This window comes from Daphnia magna, linkage group LG5, assembly GCF_020631705.1.
Source record: "Daphnia magna isolate NIES linkage group LG5, ASM2063170v1.1, whole genome shotgun sequence".
Classification (NCBI taxonomy): Eukaryota; Metazoa; Arthropoda; class Branchiopoda; order Diplostraca; family Daphniidae; genus Daphnia; species Daphnia magna.
Genome location: NC_059186.1, coordinates 4,054,161 through 4,081,670, shown reverse-complemented (window position 1 = coordinate 4,081,670; position 27,510 = coordinate 4,054,161). Strand labels below are relative to the sequence as shown.

The window sequence follows — 27,510 nt, the reverse complement described above, 5'->3', positions numbered from 1 at the left end:
TGGTCGACTGCGTGTCCTCGCCCGCCCCCAGGATGCACTCCCGATCTCGGGTATCCCCCAACTACCCCGTGCCACGAACCGTCCCCGAGCGTCTCGGATTCTTTCCACGCTCATTACGTCCTCCTCTCCTATCATCTACTTCCCGCAATCCTCACACCGATTGTTTCTTGCCGAACTCTTCGGCTCACGGTTCACTTCTCCGCTTCTTGCCGAAAACTTCGGCTCACGGTTCACTACCCGATTCTTGCCGAACACTTCGGCTCACGGTCACTTCTCCGCTTCTTGCCGAACTCTTCGGCCTACGGTTCACTGTTCCGATTCTTGCCGACCACTTCGGCTCACGGTTTCCACTATCCACGTTCCCTCAATGTACCCGCCAGCACCGCCTTAACCCTTTTCACCGTTTTCCCCCCAGCGTCTCTCCTTCGTTATGCTTCCCCCGATTGTCCTACGGTCAGATCCGTGACCCAACAATTTAAGGTGCTAAGACCAGTTGGGTCGTCGACTCTCAGGGGTCCCTAACAGCCACCGCCTCCGCTGCACAGAATCGAACAGAAACACAACCACAAAATAGACTTACCAGAGGTTCTGCATCTCCACCATGTAGCAATGCGTTGTATTCACGGTTAACAAGACTAAGACTGAGACCCGATACACGACTACGGGGGGACTATATACGGGGGAAACACTGACATCACACGTCCGGTAGTATTGAATACTAACCGGATCACATAACGTGGTCCTTGACCACGTTACAATATATTAGTACCAACGGAATGGTGCCAGGGAAAAATCCCGCTCTTCTTGTGCCTCTCTGTCACAACAACCCCATATTTGTCTTCAATCTCTGCTATTATTTTGTCCGACCGAGCTTTCAAATGTACTTTTTTTCTCCTATGAACAGTCCTCGCTTTTGCACTGTCAGCAATATTGTAACGCGGGGAGTTACTTGAAGACCCGGGTAGTTACTAAGACACGTTTATTCATCGTAAAACGTACACCACACTACAACTGATATAAGTATAGTGGGGTGCAGTAAGGGACACATACAAGTATTTATGCACTTTTGTGGACAGCAGCTACCGGGGAAATATCTGGTGACAAGACTGCCGGAAATCTCGGGTAGAGTTGCGGTCAATAACTGATACAGGAGCGCCGGACGTGACAACTAGTCCATGGGCCCTCAATAATCGCGACAATATCATTTATAAATTTTAACAGGTAAGGCAGTAAGTCTTTTTGATTAGTTCATACCCGCAAACTTCATTTCTCGGACTTGCAGTTGTCGTATTGCTAAAGCAATACCCTCCAATTCTACTTGGATATTACCAACAGTCCAGTTCCCGTCAACTGGTTTGTCTCGAATTTTCCTTGCTTGGACAACTAGTTGTTTCATTATTTTATCCATATCGCTCTCTTGTAGTTGGAGCTTTTCTAACCAACCGCAAAATTCCTTTCCGTAGTTGATGACATCCTTTTTGGCCTGTAACAAGTTGCATAAATTAGTTGAAGAAAACATTTACACTAGTCTACACTACATTATTATTCGCCGTTATAAGACGTTTAGGCAGAGTAAAAACCCTTTTCTTCTCTTTACTTGCGTTTTCACAAATAAAACCTTTACTTAGGTGATCGAAACGATCTGTGATGAAACAAAACGTGAACGAAACGATGTCTGAAAGAAAAAAATTGTAAAAGGCTAACGTAAAATCACAACTTAATTTTTAAATGCTTACTAGAGCTAGTCATGTGTTTTGTAGCAGCATTGTATCTGGAGAATTTGCTGAAGCATTGCTCCATTTCCTCTCCAACGGTCGCAGCAGCTCCTTTCCGAAAATGACCGAACCATAATACCTGTAAAAAGTTTTAAGTATGAAAATACAATCGAATCCAAATTGAAATTAATTTTGATGTCATTGATACCTGGCATGACCAAGCATGCGCTTTCCCATGAAAACGTGAAAGAAACGGTTTCATCTTTTGCGTCAGGCAAGCAAATTTAGGATCGATGGTTCCTAATCTTTTTGCGAAAGGCCAGTAACGGCAGATAACATCATAGCAAAAAAACAAAATGCCGAATTGCAATGCCCACCACTGAAGGAAAGCTACAACTCGGTATATTTCTCCGCGACAAATATGTGCTGCACGTAGTATTAAACCCTGACGACAGCACATACACATGATTCCCGTTTCATCCATTTTCTTTGAATGCGAATGAGAATCAGATTTTCCGGCTTTGAAAATGGAACCACCACACGTCGCGTTTCTTTTAGTCTGCAAAATAAATAAAATTATAAATATTTTAATCCGTAACACTTGTAGACTCATTCACCTCAGGAAAAGCTTTGTTTACTTCCGCAACAAAAGCTTCCACTTCATCATTTTTGGCTATGGCCACATTTTCCAACCCCTTTTTGGCTCCATGGCTGCAATATGACGGGGGAAAGAATTATTAAAGCCTACTGTGGAGGAAGTATTTAGCAATTTTTTTAATTATTTACCCTTGAGCTGATTCACATCTGTAACATTTCATGTGTTCTACACTTAATATCTTTTTTTGAATTCTTATATTATTGAACTCGTATTCCCCCATCGCCATTATAAACTCCGTGTTGCTCAAACTAGGGCACTAAATGAAAGACCAGCGTAAAATAAATAGGGTAAAAACGCGAATTCGGACACCGTTTTGGCTAAGAGACTTCCTTATGGGAAATGTGTGTATGGCCGATCTGCTAATTCCGGACAAATTTTCTAATTCACCGGACATTTTTGCTAATTTCGGACAGTAATATTTTTAAAAACTAATTGATTCATTCGATTCAATTTCTTATTCTTAATCGAATTGCTTAAGACATTAAAGGGGATGCAATGAGAAAAAAACGAGATATTAATGATTAAAGTAATCATAACAATGATCTGTCAAAATGAAATGTCGTCTGCCCAAACCCAAATTACACTAGATCGCCACTCTTCCAAAACACAGAATTCTATTTAATTAATACATCAATTAATTTATCTCAATAAGTAGCCAATAGTTTAAAAATTAATAGATATAAATTTAATAATTTTTAAGTGGTGAAAATTTCAAGAAAATTGCGTTGAAACTACGGCAAGTTTGGCTTAATGTCCGATATTACAAATCATAAAAATGCCTCCTAAATTGACATTTCATCGACCATTATTGATATCACTACATTCGTTAGGATGGCCTCTGTTGAACTGTGGAAATCGTAATGTTTAAAGTCTTGGTATATTTATAAAATGAGTGATTGCGTTTCTCCTTTTTCACCTAAGCCACCGTGTTGCTAATTTCGGACAGCAGACTACAGCAGACGACACAAAATGACATGCTATTTATTTCAATAATCTAATACTATAATAGCTCAGCGGTAGAGTACATTGCTGTCAACTATGGGTTCCTTGGTTCAACACTCATGGTGGATAAATGATTTTTTTTATTTCCTTATATTTTGTGTACTTAGGGAAAACTTTGAATCACTTAATATGTCTTAAACTTACGTTAACCTTATTAATATTCATATGGTTAGATACCCTGAAAGTGCCTTTACAAAAAAGTTCAATTTGTTGTCCATGTTTGATGAAAAATGTTCATCCAATTCGCGATTGCATTCTCATTTTTTTTACATAAGCTCCCGTGTTGCTAATTCCGGACAGTACACTGCAGCAGAAGGCACAAAATGACATGGTTTTTATTTGACTATGAAAACAAACGTGATAGGTTAGTGGCAAGGTGTTGGGCTGCAAACTGAAAGGTCTTTGGTTCAATACTTGTGTAGTACATTACAAACATTTTTTTTCAAATTTTCGTTTTTTGCCTATTATTGGAACATTTTTTAAATCACTTAATATCTCTTAAGCTTACATTAACCTTGCTAATTTTTGTATGGTTAGATTCCCTAATGTGTCTTTTACAAAACACCTCAATTTTTATTTCATTTTGGATGGGAAATGTTCATCCAATTCACGATTGCATTCTAACTTTTTTTACATAAGCTACCGTGTTGCTAATTCCGGACAGTACATTGCAGCAGAAGGCACACACCGACGTGCTTTTTATTTGAGTCACTTAGTAACTATGTTAGGTTAGTGGTAAGGTGTTGGGCTTCAAATTGAAAGATCTCTGGTTCAATACTCGTGGAGAACATTGAAATTTCTTTTTTCAAATTTTTGTTTTTTGCGTATTATTTGAACATTTTTAAAATCACTTAATTTCTCTGAAACTTACATTAACCTTACTAATTTTTGTATGGTTAGATTCCTCAAAGTGTCCTTTACAAAACAACAAAATTTTTATTTCATTTTGGATGGAAAATGTTCATCCAATTCGTGATTGCAATTTAAATTTTTTTACATAAGCTCCTGTGTTGCTAATTCCGGACACTACGCTGCAGCAGAAGGCACAAAATGACATCCTTTTTATTTGAAAATTAAAATAATCTCTATAGCTTAGTGGTAAGGTATTGGGCTATTAAGTTAAAGGTCTTTGGTTCAATACTCGTGTAGTACATAAAAAAGTTTTTTTTTCTCAAATTTTCTTTTTTTGCGTATTATTGGAACATTTTTTAAATCGCTTAATATTTCTTAAACTTACATTAACCTCACTAATATTTGTATGGTTAGATTCCCTGAACTTTCCTTTACATGACAGTTCAATTTTTATTCCATTTTAAATGGAAAATGATCATCCAATTCGCGATTGCATTCTCATTTTTTTTTACATAAGCTCCCGTGTTGCTAATTCCGGACAGTACAGTATCCTGCACAAAAATCCGAACACCGATTTAATTTTTTAAAGCCATCTATTGGCGGGGTAAAGGGTTTTTGTTTGTTTTTCTTTAAGGGGGAGGGTAGACGGGGTGATGGACACGACAGGGTAGGGTTGGGTAAGTCTAGACATTTTAAAAAGGTGCCTTAAGGTATTACGCTTTAAGGCAAGTTACAGGTCGGGACATTTTTGCAACCCCCAGGGTGGTGTGTTTTTTAAAACGTCAGTTGGAAATTTAGGGCTTGGGCTTGGTAATGTTGCCGAAACAATTTAGGATATGTTCCAGCTGCCTGTAACTGATTACGTCGCTGTCAATAGCGTAGGTGTAGCGTTTCTGAATGTGATGCTGGAGATCGGCGTTCGATTCCAGATGAGGTGGTGAGTTAATATGGTTAACTTACGAGAAATTCTCGTTTATATATAAAACAAATTTTCATCGAGCAATATGTGCTTTTTTTGTTTATTTAATAATTTAAAAAATAATAATCTCTTTCGTTCTAGAGAAATTAATATTTCCAGCAAATTCGAATGAAGAATATTATAACGATACCAAATATTTTGCAATTCTTTTTTGGGAATCGAACTCTGATCCACGGCGTCGCAATCAGAGGCTCTACACATATGCCATCGGTACCGAGATAATTGTGCACAGGCAGCTATCTAATTTATTTGGGTAAGGAGAATTACACAGCCTAAGTCCAACATTTCCAACTGTCGTTTAAAAAAAACACACCACCCTGGGGGTTGCAAAAATGTCCCGACCTGTTACTTGCCTTAAAGCGTAATACCTTAAGGCATTAAAAAAATGTCTAGACTTACCCAACCCTGCCCTATGTGTCCATCACCCCGTCTACCCTCCCTCTTAAAGAAAAACAAACAAAAAACCCTTTACCCCGCCAATAGGTGGCTTTAAAAAATTAAATCGGTGTTCGGATTTTTGTGCAGGATACTGTACATTGCAGCAGAAGGCACAAAATAACAAGCTTTTTATTTTAGTTTCAAATCTACTGCGATAGGTTAGTGGTAAGGTGATGTGCTGTAAACTGAAAGATCCGTGGTTCAAAACTCGTGGAGAATATTTAAATTTTTTTTTTCAAGTTTTCGTTTTTGGTGTGTTATTCAAACATTTTTTAAATCACCTAATATCTCTTAACCTTACATTAACCTTAATAATTTTTGTATGGTTAGATTCCCCAAAGTGTCCTTTACAAAACAGCTCAATTTTTATTCCATTTTGAATGGAAATGTTTATCCAATTCACGATTGCATTCTAACTTTTTTTACATAAGCTCCCGTGTTGCTAATTCCGGACAGTACATTGCAGCATAAGGCACACAATGACCTGCTTTTTATTTGTGCTTCATAAAAACTATGTTAGGTTAGTGGTAAGGTATTGGGCTGCAAACCGAAAGATCGTTGGTTCAATACTCGTGGAGAACATTGAAATTTATTTTTTCAAATTTTCGTTTTTTTTTCGTATTATTGGAACATTTTTAAAATCACTTAATATCTCTGAAACTTACATTAACCTTACTAATTTTTGTATGGTTAGCTTCCCTAAAGTGTCCTTTACAAAACACCTCAATTTTTATTTCGTTTTCGATGGAAAATGTTCATCCAATTCGCGATTGCAATTTTAATTTTTTTACATAAGCTCCTGCGTTGCTAATTCCGGACACTACACTGCAGCAGAAGGCACAAAATGACATCCTTTTTATTTAACTTCAAATTCAACTGGGATAGCTTAGTGGTAAGGTGTTGGGCTGTGAACTGAAAGGGCATTGGTTCAATGCTTGTGTAGTCTATTCTCTATTACAAAAAATTATTTTATCTCAAATTTTCGTTTTTTGCGTATTATTGGAACATTTTTTAAATCACTTAATATTTCTTAAACTTACACTAACCTCACTGATATTTGTATGGTTAGATTCCCTGAAGTGTCCTTTACAAGACAGCTCAATTTTTATTCCATTTTGAATGGAAAATGATCATCCAATTCGAAATTGTATTCTCATTTTTTTTTACATAAGCTCCCGTGTTGCTAATTCCGGACAGTACACTGCAGCAGACGACACAAAATGAAACGCTCTTATTGTTGTTCTTTAATATCAGTGATAGCTCAGCGGTAAAGTGTTGGAGTCCTAACACTATATTCAATGGTTCAATACTCTTCGAGACGATTATTTCCTTCAGTGTTTTTTTCCTTTTTATGCGTATATTTTGTAAAATTTTTAAGTCGCTTAACATGTCTTAAACTTAATCTATCCTAACTAATATTTATTATTATATGGTTACATTCCCTGAAATTGCCTTTACAAGACAATTCAATTTGTTGTCTATGTTTGCGGGAAAATGTTCATCAAATTCACGATTGCCTTCTCATTTTTTTTTACATAAGTCCCCGTGTTGCTAATTCCGGACAGTATACTGCTGCAGACGACGTAAAATTACACTGCTATTCATACTAGCTGAATAAGGTCTACAGCAGCATAGTGGTAAGGTGTTGCGCTAGCAACAACAGGTTTATTGGTTCAATACCCATGCGGAATTTTAAAAAATTTTCTTCAAATTTCATTGTATTTCTAATTTTTTGAAAATTTTTAAGTCGCTTTTTATGTCTTAAACTTAAATTATCCTAGCCAATATCGATATGGTTAGATTCCCAGAAGTGTCTTTTATAAAACTATTCCATTCGGTAGCACATTTGTTGCATAAAATTCATCAAATTCGTTATTGCATTTTCATTTTTTTTACATAAGCTCCCGTGTTGCTAATTCCGGACAGTAGTCTACAGCAGATGTCACAAAATGACTTGCTTTTATTGTTGTTGACAGATATCTGTCGTAGCCCAGCGGTACGGTGTTGGGCTCATAACACTAACTACATTGGTTCAATACGCAATGCCTGCAATCAGTATTGAACTATTGACCTAATGGTTAGCAGCACAGTGTCTAGCCACTAAGCTATTACAGACACCAATTATTGAAAATGTATAGCATGTTATTTTATATGTAGTCTGCTGTCCGGAATTAGCAACGTGGGAGCTTATGTAAAAAAAAAGGGAGAATACAATCATGAATTAGAATAAGATTTTCCATCAAATAAGGTGAAAAAATTCAACTGCCTTGTAAAGGCCATTTTAGGGAATCCAACCATATAAATATTAGTAACGATTATATAAATTTAAGACATATTAAACGACTTAAAATTTTTTCCAAATATACGCAAAAAACGGAAAATTCAAAATATAATTCTTTCATCCTCTGCAAGTTTTGAACCACAGATCTTTTAATTGGCAGGGCAGCACCTTTCCGCTAAGGTATTACAGATATCTAATACCTGAAAGAAAAAGCATGTCATTTTATGTCGTCTGCTGCAGTTTGCTGTCCGGAATTAGCAACACGGGAGCTTATGTAAAAAAATGAAAATGCAATCATGAATTAGATCAACATTATTCATCAAACATAGACAGCAAATTGAACTGTCTTGTAGAGGCAGCTTCAGGGAGTGTACCCTATAAATATTAGTTAGGATAATTTAAGTTTAAGACAGATTGAGCGACTTAAAAATTTAACAAAAAATACGAATAAAAAGGAAAAAAACAAAATTATTTTTGCCTCTCAATGAGTATTGAACCATTGAACTTATTGTCATGAGCCCAACACCGTACCGATGAACTATCACATATGTTAGCAATAAATAATATAAGCATGTCATTTTGTGTCATCTGCTGTATCAACTGTCCGGAATTAGAAACATGGGAGCTTATGTAAAAAAATGCGAATGCAATAACGAATTAGATGAATTTAATGCAACAAATGTACTATCGAATGGAATAGTTTTATAAAAGACACTTCAGGTAATGTAACCGTATCAATATTGGCTAGGGTAATTTAAGTTTAAGACATATTGAGCGACTTAAAATTTTAACAAAAAATACGAATAAAAAGGAAATAAATAAATAATTTGTGCGTCTCAATGAGTATTGAACCATTGAACTTAGTGTTATGAACCCAACATCTTACCCCTGACCTATCACAGATATCTGTCAATACCAATAAAAGCATGTCATTTTGTGTCATCTGCTGTAGTCTACTGTCCGGAATTAGCAACACGGGAGCTTATGTAAAAAAATGAAAATGCAATAACGAATTTGACGAATTTTATACAACAAATGTACTACCGAATGGAATAGTTTTATAAAAGACACTTCAGGGAAGGTAAACGTATCAATATTGGCTAGGGTAATTTAAGTTTAAGACATATTGAGCGACTTAAAAATTTAACAAAAAATAAGCAAAAAAAGAAAATTAGAAAAAGTAATATATTGGTCTCAATCAGTATTTAACCATCGAACTAGTGTTATGATCCCAACACCCTGCCGCTGAGCTATCACAGATATCTATCAACAATAATAAAAGCATGTCATTTTGTGTAGTCTGCTGCAGTCTGCTGTCCGGAATTAGCATCATGGGAGCTTATGCAAAAAAATAAAAGGAAACTCAATTACAGAAATGTAAGGGATTTCACTAAAATCCCTCTTATACCTGGGCAAAGGGGTTAAACAAAAGTTAAATAGTTAAATCTATTGGTATTTTGTTAAAATTTCTACGAAAATATATGTGTCCGAATAAGAGAGAACATTTTCGAAAGGGTTAGCCGTTTCGTAGTTAACAGGGCATAGTAAAATTAGGGAATTGTCTTCTAAAAAACAAAAACCCTATTGGCTTTAAGATTATTTAATTGTTTATGAATCAATGAAAATTTATTTTATAAAAGAGTTTTATGGATGTGCTCAGGCTAGATCCAGAGTCATTAATGTATTTTTCTGTGAATTGCGTCAAAAGGACACAAAAAAACATAAAAACATTGTATATTAATCGATTCGTCTTAAAATTCTGCGTCGATTGATGTAAAAATATCAACAAAAAATTAAAAAAAAAAAAAATGTGTCCGACATTAGCATTGTCTGTCCGAAATTAGCAAAACTGGGTGTCTCTTTATATTGCTGAAATTATTATTAATTTTGCACTTCATTAGCCAGACTTGGACGCATTTTAAAGAACTTTTCATATTCTACAATTTAGTATAATTATTTTAAGGATTCATACATTTTTTTCTTTGATATTCTTTGTGCCGTCGGAGAGTTAGCTAGTAGCTAGTACACAATCTAGACAGGTCGCCCGTAAGCAAAACGACTAGATTTTATTTAGCATTTTCTCGGGTATTATAAGGATTTATAAGTAGTTTTTTTGTTGAATAACGCATTTCCCCTTTTACTTTTGATTTTTATCATTAGATTTTGTATTAAATCTTTTTTGCGACTGCAATAACAGTAAGGGAAAAATGTATTTTTGTGTCCGGAATTAGAAAGAACCTGCCCTGTGTCCGAATTCGCGTTTTTACCCTAAATGAAATGACAAAACCAGCTATTATAACTTACTCGATTGTGTGTTTCGGAGAGTTCTTGAATGGTTTCGATAACTTTGTTCAGGGAAATTCCAGGCATTTTGTGTTGAAAATGCCAACACCATTCTAGTAGCTCGGTACAAATGAGATCAAATGAAGTCTCATCTATAGCTGAAGACGGATGAAAGCCATAAGCAAAATAATCATCCCCTTTTGCTTCGAACCAATAACTGAAAGCACTGCACTCCACAACGGTTGACTTCATATCCCAACGACCTGAAATACATTTAAAAATTTTGGAAATGAAATAAATCATGAAAATTTCTAAAGTTGGCCTGATTTACCATCAGCTGTGATTACGGCTACGTCTCTTGAACCAGGTTTCGTTGTAGACGTACTAGTTCTTTTACAATATTGACAGGAAGGCACAAGAAGAGAAACAGATACTTCTACGAGAAAGTTATAAATGATCAGACCACGAAAGTGACTTAAGAAAATATTTTTTTTGCTCCAATTACCTTTTTCTGTGATGGTCTCTTCATCGTCAAATAAAAACTCACTTTGTTGTAAGAACCTTTTATCTTCTCCATTTAGACATATCTCTCGATTATGTAGTACCAGCTTGAAGTGAGTTATAAAGTCACATCTACTACACAAGTCTTGCTTACAAGTGAAGCAGGGAACAGGATAGGAAGTAATCTTTTTACAACTACAACATTGACGTTCAGTGAAGGAATGTATCCTGGTGTAATGAACAAAAACCATATCTCTCTTGTAGTCCCAAGCTTCCCAAGCCTCTTCTTTGTCTTTCATTCTGCTCTTCCATTCCGTTTCTTGATTGGCTTCTCTCTTCTTTTTTTTAAATTTGTTCCTTCTTTCTTCAATGACATCTTGTTCGAGATCAAGAGAATTTAAAAAATCCCCTACACCAATGCTTGCTGTGAACAACCACAATGTAGTGCAAATAAAGTTGTCAATCGTAAACTGATAAAGTGACAACATAGTTAAACTTACCATCCAAGGGAATAATTTCACTACCACCAGGTTGAATGGAAGCTGGCTCATCATTACCATATTGATCTTGATTTTTCCTTCTGACTCTGCCTCCAAAATCACTAAAATAGTTTCTTATTAGTTTGACTCCCGTTCCACGTCCCTCTTCTTGGGCACGACTTTTCCTTTTTTCCGATTTAGTCGTGGCTCGATGACTAGCCAAAGATTTCTTTAGAAGATCTCTTTCTGACATTACTTGTAGCAAAGTAATGAGTAAATGTAAATGAAACACTCCACTATAACAAATTGTAAAACTGACAGATGGCTGGGTTTGCATTTCGGTAAACACACTCAGCCTGTCATCCGCACAGAATTCACGATTTAAAAATATCGTAAACTTCCACACCATGTCACCATCCTCACCATCCGTGTTGGATTAAATGGTAGATGTAAATTAGGAAAAACGCAAATATCATTCCAGCAGTCAAGATCAAAAAGGATGAATAGCTTGATGCCCTCATCCGGGAAGACTAAAAGATAACAAAAGAACCAAAGCAGAAATGAGGGTTACAATTTTAGTTGTAAGTAGTAAATCAGTAGTAACCTGATTTACTCACCGTTTTACTTTTCATATCTACAAAAAAATACGTTACAATATTTCAAAAACAATCAACGATCCTGAAAATGAAGTCACAATCTAAATTATTCGAAACAGCCGTCAATAGCAGACAACATGGTCTCCACGTACAGTATCCAGCACAAAAAAGTGAACACCGATTTATTTTGAAAAAGCCATCTGTGGGTAGAAAAAATTAATAGTTTACCTTTTTTAGGAGAGGTAGGGTGGTTTTGGCGCAAAATCATCATAAGGGGGGTTGGGTAATGTCAGTCCAGACACCTTTTTTTTGCCCTAGGTATTAAATGTCTGGAAAAAGTGTAGACTGTATTACCAGTAGACTCCCCTACCCCCCCGGCTAAGTAGAACAATTTTTGCAATACAAAATAGAGTCTTTCCATAACTCGTTATTGTCATTATAGGGTTGGGTAATCGGGTAGCGTATGGAAACACCAAATTATTTTTATGTTTGTGGCTTATTGAATACGCTTCCGTCGGCGACGCGGGACATCCGCGTTCTAGACTTGGATGAGATAACTGTTTTCAAAATTATTCTCGGTCATGAATACAGTGTAATTGTTTACGAATTAAATAAACATTTATCATATATAAATACTTTTTCAAAATTTTATATATTGTATATCTCATCAAAGTTTTATTTCATTATATTCATTAGCTAGATAGCTCTAAATACTATTAACGCAAACAAGCTTTGAACGTGGATCCTTCAAAGATTATCCATCGCTGCCATGCAATAAAAAATAGTAAAATTAAAGTAAAAAACAATTGATTAATGGAAATGAAAGTGGATCATTTATTGTCCACAACACACATTAAACTATATAAATTGTTTCAGTTACTTTAAAGACAATTTACTCAATAAAATAAAATAATGTGATAAAGTAATTGGTATAACATGATAAATACAATTAGTATAATCAAAATTTACCTGTTTGAGAAGGTACCAACTCTTTTTAGATAAAGGTGTCTCTTTATTTAAAACAGCAAAAAAGCTAAAGAAGTAAAAAAATAATATTTAAATCACGTTTTGTATGAGGGCAACATGATAATAAAAGCCTACCCGACGTGTACCTTCCGACTATTCTTCTAGGCTCTCCAAAACTACAATTAATATAATCGAAAGTATAGCTGTAAGTACAAGTTAAATAACCTACATAAGAAAAATGTGTTAGTCTTTTAAAAACGTCCTGTGCTTTCCTTACCATAAGACCAATTGCTGTGAGAGAAACGTTGAGATCTTGTGTTTGCGATCCAAATTTTCCGGTCGTTTCGACTGCTAAAGGCAGGCAGTTCCATGGTAAAACAGGGAGATAGTCCGTTACCACCAACTGTAAACACTGGAACGTGGAGCGCACAGAATTTTTTCTTCATGATTTGAAATCAAAGCAATGCAAAATAAGAAAGAAATGAGCCTCAACGACAAAGAATGCCATGTTCATTGTTACCCTTGAGAATTATTGATAGCTCCTATGATATTAAGAAACAAGGGCCATCCAAAAGAGATTATGTCACCAGAGCTGTGCAGCAAATGGAGCACACAATCAACTTGCTTTTGCTGCACGTCTGCCAAACTGGTACTAGACAGCTCATTTTATGGCGATGTTAACAACGTCTGCAATCCCTGCCAAATTAATAAGGGATAGAGTTTGCTATTCTTCAACTGCCTAAACACAAAAAGCCTTACTGTTTCGGATAGTTACCTGGTTTTCTTTTAAAGGGGTAGAATATTCATATTGAATTGCTGATCTAACTAACGTAGTAATGATATCTATTCCCCATTCTCTCAAGTGGTTAAGCGGGTGGATGATGACTTCCAGCAGGTGATTTGTTACAGGACACCAAAGAACTTCTACCCTGTTCAGATTTACAAGACCAGTTTCCATCAGTTTTGCTATTTCAAAAAATGAGGGCTCCTGCAGTAAAAATAGAAGGAGTTCAATCTATTAGAATTCAATGTACTTTTATCCAGATTGAAGTTGTACAAACCCTGTTAGTAAAAAAAAAAAGGTAAAAAAATCTCAGATACAATTAATTATATTGAAATTATGCCTGTTTGAGAAGGTACCAAACTCTCGTGTCTGTTTATCGTAATAATTAAAAAATCGTATAGTAAAAAAGAGTATTTAAAACACGTTTTGTACGAGGGAAACATGATATATGAATATGAAATCATGATGAACAGGATGATATAAGAATATAATTATACCTTTCTCGACAAGTTTCCCAGCCGAATCTATAAATTCCATCGTTCTCTTCACGAGCAGTCGGCCCTTTTCTTAAAGTAATATCTTTATTCATTTTAAATGACAACAGGCCGCCATTAAAAACGAAAATGACAACAAACGAGAAAAAAAAACAATTGCCGGTTCAAATGCGACGGCGGCTGCTGAGATTTCGAGGGTAGGGGCTAGGGGCCCACCCACCACTGCGTGGCTTCAAAGGATGGTCACGTGACCATCACTGAGCCAATGAAAACCCTGGAAATGGACCTCTCCGTACGTACGTGGAGACCATGTTGGTAGCAGATTTTTTACATTGATTTTGCCGGTAATAACGCCACCTAGGAACGCCAACTGGAGTCAGACACAGATTTCTAATTTGTCGAAATGTATTTCCCTAATGGCAAACCAATTCTGGTTCGCAGTTTTTACAAAATATGCCTTGGGTCAATTTTAGGCATTGTGTTTATATTACGTTGTATGATTTAAAACTACAGGACTATTCACAAAATACCCTCACGCTTCAGCAACCGAAGTCCCATTCTTTTCGAAATTCGGAAGCAATACGTCATTAGGATGGCATCTATCTCTTGCAGGACAATCGGCGACGTTTTCTTCTATATTAAAATCTTTTTATTCATGTTGTCCTGAGCCTATTTACGCCAATATTCCAGCAGCATTGGATGATGCCTGGTAAACAAGCGCTCCTAGTCGCTGACTGCCGCAAAATTTATATTCAGCTTCAATACATAAACAGGCAACTTGGAACTTGAAGTTAAAATATAGCAGTCTTCATAAACACTAGTGTTTTCCAAAAGTGTTTTACTGAAAAAGCTATAACCACAAAGACGAAAATAGACATCGTAACTTTTCATCATTATCGTTAATCTTTTATTACATGTATAATGTTGTACTAGAAAATTAAATTTTTCATTTACGTCCAGAAAGCAGCAAGTGACCTTTTGGTTTCAATTTGCTTTCTAGGATCTCTTTCTGTTTTTCTTCCCTCTGTTTTTGTAGGTTTGCACGTCTCTCAATTGCAAAATTCATTTCTTTTACAGTTTGTAGAATTTTTTCCTGCATGATTGAAAGGCATCATTTTCTATGCATTTTTAAAATAGTCAAATATTAAAAGTTACTCACTGCATAGATTCTGTGTTTCTCAAGACGTTTTAGTTGCCCAGCACCAATTGGGGTAACTCTTTGATCAACAAAAGTGAAGTCACGCCCGTCCGTCAGGGGACCATATGCGTTCGGATTTCTCGGTAGTCCATTTCTAGTTAGTGTGCCATAGAATAAATGATTCAGTATTTTGTTTTAAAAAATAGAACTTGTTACTTGTATCGCCAATCTTGCTCCACCAGGCAACAACAGCTTGTAACAAAACTCCGTGGTCCATTCTGTCCTATCCTTGACAGCTCGAAACCTACACAGGCGTTACAAACAACAAATAATAATCCATAATAAATTTTATGATTATTTATTAAATTGTCGAAACTCACCAAGTTTTGAGATCGTGGGTAGCGCCATTGTATACAAAAATATAGCTTGGTGAAACGGCCACCAGTGTCGCGACTCACTATTATCTGTCTGCTTCTTCGATTGCGTGAATCGGTAATCGGGCAATAGAGTTGGCTAACGTCCGAAGTTGCCAGTTCGATTAATTGTGAAAAAAAAATTGGACACAAACTAGTAACAGTTTTTGCATGGCGGCTTACGGAGTTTCGCCCGTTGTAGTTTTAGTTTTAATTATTTTCCATTGAAATTTTCATCCGTTCCATTAATAATTGGATTACGAAATTCCCTCGTTATCAGGTAATCTTCTAATTTTTATTTGACCTCGATATAGACTGTAGTTTATTTATTATTAATTTTTTTGTAGACGTGTTTACTTTCTGTAGCAGACAAAAACTGGCGGGCTCCCTTATCAGCCCGCCAGTTTCCTCTACAACATCCATTTTTGTCTGCTACAGAAAGTAAACACGTCTACAAAAAAATTAATAATAAATAAAGTACAGTCTATATCGAGGTCAAATAAAAATTACAAGATTACCTGATAACGAAGGAATTTCGTGATCCAATTATGAATGGAAAGAAAGATAATTTCAATGGAAAAAATTAAAACTAAAACTACAACGGGCGAAGCTCCGTAAGCCGCCATGCAAGAACTGTTACTAGTTCATGTCCAATTTTTTTTTCACAATTTCATCGAACTGGCAACTTCGGACGTTAGCCAACTCTATAAAACATTATTGAAATTCAAGTCACATTTTAAAGTGATGCATAAGAGGTAGTTTCTTTGCCATTTTTTATTTGGTTTTACCGATATGGAAATTTCAACTTTGATTAGAGAATAAAACCATGTAGTTTGGGAAATAGTCGCGAGATGGTATTCACGTACATTCAGTCGAATTTTGTTTTACTCCGAAATCACACCCCCATGATTACCATAAAACGATGATTCACCCAATAGTTTCGGAATTCCATAAGAAAAGAGTTGCCATAGTTATTTTGCGTATCGGGCTCTTCCCTAGCAAGACAAGTTTTCTCTAATCCAAAAATGATTGATACAGGATTGTAGACCTTCTTACGCTGATCATTTTTAATGTAGGGTTTAGGGTGTGCAAATGAGCGAGAGTGTCCGTAAAACGCGTACGAAGTTTCAAAGTTTACGGAACTGACGCGCTGCCCAATTCGGCCAGAAGAAGGGTCGGAAGGGGGGGGATTGCGCGTACCCATGGGAGAGGGGACAGTGAAGGGTGGTTTACCTGAGCCACACCATATGGCCCCATGTTTTCCCTTTGCTTCTCATGTTAACGGTGGTGCAATGGTTAGCCGGTTAGCCGGTGATGCGAAAGATCCGAGGTTCGAATCTCGGTAAAGTCTAGATGAATAGCGAGCTAATGGATAGCGAGTCGCAATATATAGTAAATTTTTTTGTCGACATGTTAGCAAGTCTTAAAAAGTCTCTGGTCTCGATGGAAGTTGATGATCAGTGGTAAATACTAATGGTTCACGAACGCGAGCAGGATCGTGATGAGTCATGACGGGAAAAGAGAAGAAGACACAGATGAACCTAAGCTGCAAAATGAGTATATTGTCACATTGTACAAGTGTACATCAACTTCTTTGTTGATGACTCACTGTTAAGGGGACGGGGGACTGCACGTGCCAAAAGCTCCCGGGGGAGAGGGGAGTGTGAAAGGGGTGTTATGTTAAATACATTAAGATTATAACTTGATGACATCATGGATTACGCGGATTATGACTGGACTTACAGAGTCTAAGTCCAACTATAATCCTTCTTCTGTTTTTCGCCGAGCAAATCATAAGCTGAAAAGATCGAACGATGATCTCCTTTTGGGATGCCGAGTGAATCCGAAAGCTTTCTTTCTGTTAGGTACACATTTTAAAAATGTGACATTATACTCATTTGGAAGCTCTGGGTCGTTTCTATCTCTATCTCCCCTTGTCCTCTCCACAGTCATCACGATCTTGTCGCGGTCGTGAAGATTTACCACCGATCTTCAACTTCCATCAACTACGGAATATTTTTAACAATTTCAACTTTTCAAAAAACTTTGATTTCCTAACCGACTTGATCGAGATTTGAACCTCGGATCTTTCGCATCACCGGCTAACCGACTAACCATTGCACCACCGTTATCATGCAAGGCAAAGGGAAAACATGGGTCCGTATGGTGTGGCTCAGGTAAAACCCCTTTCACTGTCCCCTCTCCCATGGGTACGCGCAATCCCCCCTTCCGACCCTTCTTCTGGCCGGCTTGGGCAGCGCGTCAGTTCCGTAAAACTTGAAACTTCGTACGCGTTTTACGGACACTCCCGCTCATTTGCACACCCTAAACCCTATATTAAAAATGATCAACGTAAAAAGATCTACAACCCTGTATCAATCATTTTTGGATTAGAGAAAACTTGTCTTGCTAGGTAAGTGCCGCGTATCGTCTTTCACATTTCTCTAGCTAAATTATTTATTTTTATACGTGTGTAACGATAACGATAACGTATGGGCTTTGATTTTTACACTCGCAGAATGAGAAGAGCAGCGTTTCACCTTGTATGGCAAGTTTTTCGTGCCAAAAGTCTCCCCTGCACCCTACAAAAAAAAAACCTCAACCTCGGATGCTATCCGTCACCCTCACCTCAACCTCGGATGCAAGTCGTCACCCCCCACCTCAACCTCGGATGCTATTCGTCACCCCCGCTATACTATGGCGTTATCGAAAACGCTACATCGCCCCGCTATTTTGAAAACTACCCGTCAAATCTATGCTGCCACCTGGCGGCGAATCAAAGAAGCTCTATCATGGAGCTACTAGATAGGAGTTTGAAAACTCGCCAGGGCCACTAGCGCCACTTGTGTTTGGTTCCGAAACACAAGTGTTGATTCAACACTTGTTCATTTTTATAATTGTAAGTACTGATATATTTTCTTTTTTACAAGTAATTTTAAGTATTTTCAAGTAAAGCTATATTATTTTGAATTCCTAATTACTATCTGTATTTAGGAATAACAATTACAAATGACTGTGTATTTCAATAATTCAAAGGAAATGATTTTATATCATGGTAAGTTTTGTTGTTACTCCCAAGTAACACATGTTGTTGGTCCGATATCGGACCGTGTTGGCATTTGTACCTAGCCGATATCACGTGCCAACCTAAACCGATATCGGCTGGAGCTCAGTTTGGCGCACCGATCTGAGTAGGCCCGATATCCCGACCGAGGTCGCACCGATACGGAACCCATGCACTGTATCCTACCAATTTCTGTATTTACTTTTTTTATTTTATTTTTATTCTTAATTATTTTACAAAAGAATATATTACAGAAGAAGTCATCGGTCATTGTTGTATTTGTAACATTTACTTATTTTAACAAAAAATGAACAAACGGAAACTGAAAAAACAGATCAACTAATATAAATTTTCAGTCCTCATCCGAAGTCCCTTGGAGATCATTTTCATCGTCTTCATTCTCTTCGTCTTCATTTTCTTCGTCTGTGATGTTATCGTTTTCTTTGTTTTTTTTCTTCTTCAGCAATCTTACGCCTTTGGTTCCTTCCGCCTTTGCGATCCTTTGAACCACGCAGGAAATTTACAATGCAGTTATTAACCGTTGAATCATCGTAAATTTTCTTGTGGCGCTTGCGAAGTACAACTAAAATAATAAAGAATAAATACCTTTTAAAAATATTTTAGTTGACTTTACCTTTATATGCTTTGTAAAATTCAGTTGCGTTCAAAGGTTTTTTTTATAGTTTTCCTTTTCCTTGGTGGCTATATTCGATTGCAACAACCTTGTCTAAGCAATGCCTTAATAAAAGCTTGGAAGAATCAGCAAGAGTACCACCTCCCAAAGATATAAGGTAACGAACCTTAATAGAAAAAAAACAACTTGCTTTAAATGAAACTAGTTTGCTGTTGATGAGAATGTTGACGTAAACTCTTAGGTGAGCTGTCTGGTGAGACATGAACTAATATATACAAGAACATATAGTTATGAAGTGAATGATTATACGAGTAAAATTTACACTCACAATTGTTGAGGTTTCTGTTGTTAGCACTTAACTGTTCCCGTAAACTGTTGGATGAAATGACAGGTGGGCTGTTAATTGAACTATTAAAGTGTAAGGAACGGTCAGCCGCGTTCCTTACATCCCTTTCTCCTTTCCCACGCTTACAACCCTTTTCCCCTCTTCCACCGATAGGTCATCTACCGATGGCTCCGGCCTCCAATCTCCCTTCTACCTGGCCTTCAAACGTGTGAATTTTCCACATAGGTGTTACATTTACACACAAAATATTAATTCCCTTTGCGACACCTGACCCTAAGTGACCTTGCTCCTTCGTATAAATGTTGCCCTTTTCCCCGATTGTCAGTCAGTCTTCAGTCAGTCTTCAGTCAGTCTTCAGTCAGTCTTCAGTCAGTCTTCAGTCAGTCTTGAGTCAGTCTTGTGTCAGTCTCTTTTGCAGTCTTCTGCAGTCTTCATCAGTAAGTCTCTTTAAATCGGACTCGTCTTGTTAACTGTTATCTCGGTCTTTGCCAAAAACTGTGTGCAACAATAAACTCATCATCATCACACACAACTATTCCCCATATTCAATATTAAAAGTAAGGAAAACTATTTTCATTCCCCGTCCTTACAAAAGCATTCAACGGCTGGTTTTTTGGTTTACCAACAGCTACTCTGGCCAACGTCTTTGGAGGACACATTCCTATTTCTATGATGGAACAATTAATTTATAAACTTTCAAGACTGGGAATTTCAATATAATACCTTTGACTTTTTTTACTTTCGACTTCACTGATCTCTGTCACAGATAGGACTCGCTAAAAATTAGGTTTTTTGCTGGCTTCCAAGCCGTAATTCTTTTACCACGTCTGGGAACCATCTTAATAAAAATAGTTTAAACACATAATTCAATTAACAAAGACGTGAAATTGACTTACGATTGATTGTCTGTCCATTATGAAATAAAGCATTTTGATTAAATCGAGACGCCAAGAAGAAGACGCCACCACTCCTCTTGACAGTTGATTGTCAATTGTTTTCAACGCTAACCACATCTATTTAGAATATTCAATATAAGAAATTAAAAAGCAAAAACTTATTGTTAACAACTGCTATTTGAAATTTAATGCTTTTCTTTATCAACTAAATCAGAAGTGTTTTTTAAGTTTTTCCATTTTTAATGTTGTGTGCCAGAAAAGAAGGTAAAGAACAACGCCACCTACACTACAGCATTACATTTTCCGTGGCGTTGCAACCATGCAACGCTGTATATTGCAGACAAACAGTATCTTTCTTATTTTCCTCCAAAGTGGTTGCTTTCATCTCGCTGTGTCATTTCATTACTCTTGATTTACTGTTAACACTTCATTTATTTTTTCTCAGTTCTTCTCAGAACTACAAATATCGATTGCAGTGATTCAAGACATCTAAAACGGTTGTATGGATTTAATTTTGTTTACAATACCACCCGTTTTCTCTAAATCTCGTCACGCCTTGCGCCGGCAAGTTAGTGTTTATAGGAAAATATTCTCTACTCCACTTGTTTCTGTTGAGCCCAGGCATAGAGGTGATCATAGAGATATATTTTTAAATATTCATGTAAATGTTAATCAAGAAATTAGAAATCAAGGTGGTTTTGATTTGGAAGAATCAGACACGGAAATGATGGTTCAGCAGTGTCAGACAGCTGATTTTGAATTAGAACAGTCAGGTATTTCTTTAACAGATGGTATGGAAAATTTAAACGATCACATTTTTCTATCATCAGGGAACGAGAGCCTACAAATCAATGGTGAGGTTGATGAGTCATTGAGTGTATTTGAGTTTAAAGAAGACGCTGATTTAGAGTTCAGGGAAGATTTGGCAAAAACATTTCTGACGTGTAAGACTCCTCTTAAACACATTGAAAAAATTCTTGGAGTTTTAAGAAAAAATGGTCATCCTAAGTTGCCATTAACAGCTAGGACTCTTTTGAAAACAGTTCGTAAAGCATCGCTTCAGACTTCAAATATGGCATACTTTGGATTAGAAAAGCGTATTTTGATCAAAATTAAGGGTGGATTAAAACCATCGGGGGATGGATATCAGGTTATCAAGCAACAGTTTAACATCGACGGAATTCCTTTGCATCGCAGTACTAACAAATCCTTTTGGGTGATTTCTTGTCGAATCGTTAATTCAGTTAATGATTCGCCATTTGCGGTTGCCATTTTTTGTGGTAGTTCCAAGCCAAAAAGTGCGAAAAAATTCCTTGATACTTTTATAAAAGAGTTAAGGAAACTTACAGATGAGGGAATTTTAGTAGATGGAAACGTAATGGGAATTAGAACAGAATCTTTTATTTGTGATGCTCCGACTCGTAGTTTCGTTAAAGGAATCGTTGGCTACGGTGGCTACAGTGGTTGTGAACGTTGTTGTCAACGGGGCGTTAATTTAAAAAAAAGAAGAGTTTTCCCAGAGATTTTGATCCCTTCCGAGTATCTGCGCACCAATGATTCTTTTCGTGTTATGGACGATGAATCTCACCACAAATATGTTTCGCCTTTCCTCGACTTGATTAATGTTGACATGGTTTTTGATTTCCCACTAGATCCTATGCATCTTGTATATCTTGGTGTTGTCAAACGTTACTTGACTATTTTATACAAAGGTGATAGAACAAATAAAAGTCGTTATCGTTGGAACAAAAATCAGAGGAAAAGGGTAAATATGCTTCTTCAAAAACTTAGAATTGCGCATCCCTTTGAATTTCACAGGAAAAGAAGAAGCATGGAAGAACTGAGTAAGTGGAAGGCAGTGGAGTTTCGTTCCTTTCTTTTATATGTAGGCCCGATTGTTTTGAAGCAGGTATTAGGGAAGGAAAGATATGAACATTTTTTGAATTTACACGTCGCAATTCGTTTGCTCACATCAGAGAGTTTAACTGAAGAAAACATTCGATATGCTGATGAACTCCTTAAATATTTTGTCGATCAGTTTGAGGTTTTGTATGGCGATCACCATCTTGTTTACAATATTCATTCACTTTCTCATCTTGCCAATGACTGTAGAGTTCATGGATCATTAGAATCTTTCAGTGCATATCCGTTTGAGTCTTTTTTGGGTTCTATTAAAGGACTTATTAGATCAGGATATAGCGAACTAGCACAGATTGCTCACAGACTTTCAGAATATGACGCTTTCGAAACGGAACCGATAAATAACAATCGAAAAGAAGGTTTCAGTTGGCGTACTATTATCCGTAGTTCAAAGGCAAATGCTTTTTGTATGCTTAGGAATGGTTTAATTGTAAAAGTTACATCTATTACCGACACTCACATATTCGGGCAAACATTTTTCGAACTTTCGAATTATTATACTGAACCGATTGAATCTAGCAAAGTTGGAGTTTACCAATCATCGACATTAAATAGCAACATAACGTCTTGGCCAAAAGCTTTGTTTGAAACATCTGCTAAAAAATGTATGGTAGTTAAACTTTCTACCAAATATGTGATAATGCCCTTAATTCACCAGTTTTGATAAATTCGTCGCATCAATTTTCATCGACATCGTTTTGGGAGAAAACCCATACGTAAGTTACGTACGTTACAATCCTAAATAATGCTGAAATTTACGAATATTTTTAATTTTCTAGAAGTCTTGTTCCAAGCAGATGAAACAAAAATAAAAAAGGGAAGTCATTACGTATTCACTTTATTTCATAAAATCACATTTAAAATTTCCTTTTATTTAGATCAACTTGGCGATATTGATCCAACCCATCACTCTTTCTAAATATTTATCGAAAAATTTTGATTCTATAATGATTATGATATGTATTTTTCGTCTGAATTAAAATACAATTTGGATCTTTATCAAAATGCTGACATTTTATTTTATTACAAAAATGTTAGGAGATAAAGACGTAAAAAAAATAAATCAGGATTGTTTCTCATATTGATGTCGGCCCAATATCGGACGCCAACATAAAAACTTGGCAATTTTTAAATGGTCGGCTGAGAGTCGGAGGAGAGTCGGCTAAGTTGGCCGATATTGCCAACCAAAATATCGATCGGGTCGACATCGGCCCAATAAAGTGTGTTACTTGGGCTGTTATTGTCCAAAATATTTTAATATTTATATCCTTTTTTTCATTTCATGGACAAACTAATATGAGTTGATTGATTGTAAAGTTAGTCACATTCATTATTAGTGGACAACACCAATATTATCATCAGCAGTGGTCAGGTGTCACAAGTCGACAAAAAATTTCTTAGCTATAGGGCTTTATTCATAATTACAATTTCGCTACGTATGATTATTTTACTTTTCAATATTACCTTATCGTGTACATTAATTGAAATTTTAATACAAATTAGATCATACCAAAGAAAACACTGTATTTTCAAAGAGACTAATACAGCTATTACAGTTTAAATTTGGTTTGTCGAGAAATCAATCTCCCAAGTTTCATTTCTTTGCTTGAAACAGTTTTGGTGGGATGAGTAAATTAATACTTTGTGTGTCCACCTTTGGCCTTTATAACAGCCATACATCTGTTCTGCATTGAGTTGACATAAACTTCAAGAACATTCAGGGGAATTTCAGACCAGAGTTTTTGTAAAGTGGCAAATGTTTGGTCAGCGTTGCTAGAAGATTTTAATCTTAACTGTCGGTCAAGATGATCCCATAATTGTTTGATAGGGCTCTTTGGGATCTGTTTTCTTTTGCCGTTTTATCTGGCAACGCAGCATGGCTGCGTACTTTTGTAGCGCAATAATATAATGAATATTTTGTGCTTCTGCATCCCAACAGCAAGGCTCTACTTTTTTTACAAAAGTCAAAAGTGTCTCATGTGTGTTGAAAAATGTGTTTCATGTTTTGAAATATTATGTCACTATCGAATTATGTTAGTGGGCTTTCAGTAGAAGCCAAAAAAAATACATTGATAAATTGGATATTCTTCAGTGTGATTGCCCTTACAGTTTATCTAAAGATTTGTGGAAACAAGGACTTCAGTGTTGCACAATTATTCCCAAAATAGATCATGGGGATATATTTGCCTACTTAGTTTTCTCCAGAAGTAATTTAGATTTTGAGAAAACAAAGAGAGCCTACAAAGGTCTCAAAGCTGAGTCAAAACAAGCAGTGAACGATGGGTGGCTGAAACAATTTATGGCAATGTGTTTGTCATCAGGAGTGGTTTTAGTTCAAGCTAAGGTAAGCCCATAAAGTTGTTTCTTATTTAAATGAATTATATTTTCTGTTATAATTCACAATTAGGTAACTCCATCTCAAGCTATCAGCGATACTCCTCACTCACCATGGGCTGCAATTGGTGTTGATGGTTGTGTAACATACGCTCATTGTACCTGTGCTGTAGGGTAATACTTAAAGTATTAACAAGAAAATACTTAATACTTCATGAAATATGGTAAAATGTTACAGATTAGGAGAAGTCTGTAATCATATTGGATGTCTTTTACTAGTCAGTGTATATTCAGTCGAAATTCATGAGGGTAAAGGACGTACCGAGGATAAGTGTACTTGGGCAGATCTTTCTTCGCAGCCAATAATATCAATAACAAAAAAGTTTTTATCTATCAAATTAATGCCTTTACATCTTTTAGGGAACCTACAAAGAAGTTCGTGAAATGGGAAGGACTTTCATGGCATAATGAATCTTGATGTAATGTAGTCTCAGATGGGTTCTCATCGCTGGGAACTTCATATTCCATGGTTGTGTATAAACTCTCTTCGCAATTACTTGGAATGTTGTGTTGATCAAGCTCATCTAAAAGTTCAAAATAAAATGCTTAATATTGACAGACAGATAAATGTAAATTTGTTGTTTGAATATTACCAATCGGCAAAGAATGATCCTGAATTACAGAAAGGTGAGTTGACTCTATTAATTTTAGTGGCTTATCCCCTAACAACAATGATGGCACAAAAACTGGATGCCTCGGGTAGATTTCTTTTGCAGGTTTCCCTAATATATCACAACAGAGTATGTATTAGCAATTTAGTATTAGCTTGATACAAATATACCTCCATAGAAATGCTTTGAGCATATCGTGATATTTTTGATTTTGGTATGACGATTAGCTTCCCTACGTTTAATCTTGTCAAGCCAAAGCTGACGACGAACACTGTTTTGTGGCAAAGGAAACAATTTGACACCATCACTGATCTTACGTCCACACTTAGCAACATGACAACTTCTCATTTTAGTTAATAATAGAAACACATTTTTCAACACACATGAAACACTTTTGACTTTTGTCAAAACAGTAGAGCCTTGCTGTTGGGATGCAGAAGCACCAAATATTCATTATATTATTGCGCTACAAAAGTACGCAGCCATGCTGCGTTGCCAGATAAAACGGCAAAAGAAAAATGATCGCAAAGAGCCCTATAGGGTTTAGATCCGGTGACTGTGGTGGCCAGTCCATAACGATAAGTGTGCCTTTATAAACAGATATAAAAATTTAGAAACAAAAAAATTTGATTATTACCCAAGATAATTACCATCATTAGTTTTGTTGGACAGGTACTTCATATTTCTAATTGTCTTGTGCTTTGGGTCATTGTCTTGCTGGAAAATAAACGGGAAATCGACACCTGCTACCTTCGACACTAGCTACCTGGGGGGTCGACACTGGCTACCCCGACACTGGCTACCCGACACTGGCTACCCATAAGGCCGACACTGGCTACCCCGACACTGGCTATCCGACACCGGCTACCTATAGAGGGTGACACCGGCTACCTATAGTTGGCGACACTGGCTACCTCTTTTTTGCTACCCCTTCAAAATTACCTATAATGGCCACCTGTCCAACTCAATGTAAGAAACATTCGTTTACTTGCATTTACTAAATAGTCCAATGAAAAGACCCCCCACCCTCCGTCGATTCTAAGCTTTCGGCTTGTATAAAAAAATGATTGCTTTTCGAATGTTTGGCAAATATACGCGAATGTAATCAAACGAATTCTTTTAAAATAGATAGTATTGTCACGGGTAATCTAGTTCAGTACACTCGATGATGTAAACCACTTGTAAAAAGCACCGTAATGCTGGCCAACGACACGGCACAGAACAAGACGGTGGCCTTCACCATTGGCTAACTAAACAAATTGTCTCAGACACTACACTAACTTAACCAATGGTGCCCTAGTGGAACTAACACATTCACACAAGCAAGAGATTAACTCACACACACCAGAGAAGAGAAAACTAACATCCACTCAGCATGGTCAGCAGACGAGAAGTGCGAGAGAGATCTGGATTAAATCTAAGAACGCCAAGCGACTCAAGGCCATCTAGCGCTCATCTGGTAAGCAAAAGTAAGGCGAACAGGACGGGACGTGACAGTATAATTTCATTTTTGTAACATCTTACACATGTAAATTACAAAACATTTGCTTGGACATTCATGCCACCTAAAACATATGTAAATCTTTAAAAATAAAAAATTAATTTATTGAACTATTTAACCTTTGATTTATTTGTGAGTAACTTCAGAGTAATAACGTAAAGGCAAGCGAAATTAAATTGAATTTCAAAAAAGGTATGCAAAGTAAAAAACCTTTGAGCAAAAAAATTGAAAGCAGTTAAATAAAATTATACTACATCAGGATAACAACATGAATTCACACCCGAACACAGTGGCGGGTAGATCAACTGAGGGGTTCCACGAACCCAGCGGTCGAAGGATCATACAAAATCCCACAGGGGCCGTTTGTGGGTTGATCATATACGGCGGTTGGATCATAAGAGTGGTTACTGGATTGTTATGGCGGGTGGAGCAACTGAGAAGTTTCCGGACCCCAATGGCGCATGGATTATAAGGGTAACCGGAACTCGTGGCGGATGGATCATACGATAGCTGCGTATTGGCTGGACTGGTCGCACTGATGAAGAAATAGGAAGTTCCTAGATGT

At 36.7% G+C, this 27,510-nt stretch overlaps 3 protein-coding genes and 3 long non-coding RNA genes across 11 annotated transcripts; all 6 read right to left on the bottom strand.

The window, feature by feature from the left end:
• Positions 1–962: 962 nt before the first annotated feature.
• On the bottom strand, positions 963–11,964 carry LOC116930519. Its single transcript, XM_032937905.2, has 12 exons — positions 11,806–11,964; positions 11,210–11,718; positions 10,714–11,133; positions 10,540–10,644; positions 10,230–10,471; positions 2,502–2,629; positions 2,333–2,426; positions 1,924–2,274; positions 1,737–1,854; positions 1,539–1,675; positions 1,255–1,483; positions 963–1,182 (listed from the first exon to the last, which is right to left on the bottom strand). Exons 2-12 carry the CDS (start codon positions 11,595–11,597, stop codon positions 1,169–1,171), a joined length of 2,226 nt encoding a protein of 741 aa, XP_032793796.2. The 5' UTR covers positions 11,598–11,718; positions 11,806–11,964; the 3' UTR covers positions 963–1,168.
• Positions 11,965–12,594: 630 nt separating this feature from the next.
• LOC116930523 lies at positions 12,595–14,252 on the bottom strand. Of its 5 annotated transcripts, none has more exons than XR_006646724.1 (6): positions 14,032–14,247; positions 13,526–13,738; positions 13,271–13,446; positions 13,028–13,190; positions 12,886–12,975; positions 12,595–12,817 (listed from the first exon to the last, which is right to left on the bottom strand). It is a non-coding gene; the product is annotated as an uncharacterized LOC116930523 (long non-coding RNA). The 5 variants fall into 5 exon arrangements; XR_006646725.1 differs by having other exon boundaries at positions 12,886–12,953; XR_006646722.1 differs by having other exon boundaries at positions 12,886–12,926; positions 14,032–14,244.
• Positions 14,253–14,758: 506 nt separating this feature from the next.
• LOC116930522 (39S ribosomal protein L52, mitochondrial) lies at positions 14,759–15,694 on the bottom strand. Of its 2 annotated transcripts, XM_032937909.2 has the most exons (5): positions 15,547–15,694; positions 15,383–15,470; positions 15,188–15,320; positions 14,943–15,121; positions 14,759–14,878 (listed from the first exon to the last, which is right to left on the bottom strand). In XM_032937909.2, exons 1-4 carry the CDS (start codon positions 15,572–15,574, stop codon positions 14,975–14,977), a joined length of 396 nt encoding a protein of 131 aa, XP_032793800.1. In that variant the 5' UTR covers positions 15,575–15,694; the 3' UTR covers positions 14,759–14,878; positions 14,943–14,974. The 2 variants fall into 2 exon arrangements, with proteins under 2 accessions (XP_032793800.1, XP_032793799.1); XM_032937908.2 differs by lacking the exon at positions 14,759–14,878 and having other exon boundaries at positions 14,922–15,121.
• A 3,226-nt stretch (positions 15,695–18,920) lies between these two features.
• On the bottom strand, positions 18,921–19,828 carry LOC123472223. Its single transcript, XR_006646565.1, has 3 exons — positions 19,606–19,828; positions 19,444–19,542; positions 18,921–19,381 (listed from the first exon to the last, which is right to left on the bottom strand). It is a non-coding gene; the product is annotated as an uncharacterized LOC123472223 (long non-coding RNA).
• Positions 19,829–20,094: 266 nt separating this feature from the next.
• Positions 20,095–20,753, bottom strand: LOC116930524. Its single transcript, XR_004398452.2, has 3 exons — positions 20,520–20,753; positions 20,347–20,461; positions 20,095–20,290 (listed from the first exon to the last, which is right to left on the bottom strand). It is a non-coding gene; the product is annotated as an uncharacterized LOC116930524 (long non-coding RNA).
• Positions 20,754–25,125: 4,372 nt separating this feature from the next.
• On the bottom strand, positions 25,126–26,000 carry LOC116935399. The gene is made up of 3 exons (XM_032942713.2): positions 25,615–26,000; positions 25,427–25,555; positions 25,126–25,357 (listed from the first exon to the last, which is right to left on the bottom strand). The coding sequence occupies exons 1-3, from the start codon at positions 25,790–25,792 to the stop codon at positions 25,167–25,169; spliced, it is 498 nt and encodes a 165-aa protein (XP_032798604.1). The 5' UTR covers positions 25,793–26,000; the 3' UTR covers positions 25,126–25,166.
• Positions 26,001–27,510: the final 1,510 nt, after the last annotated feature.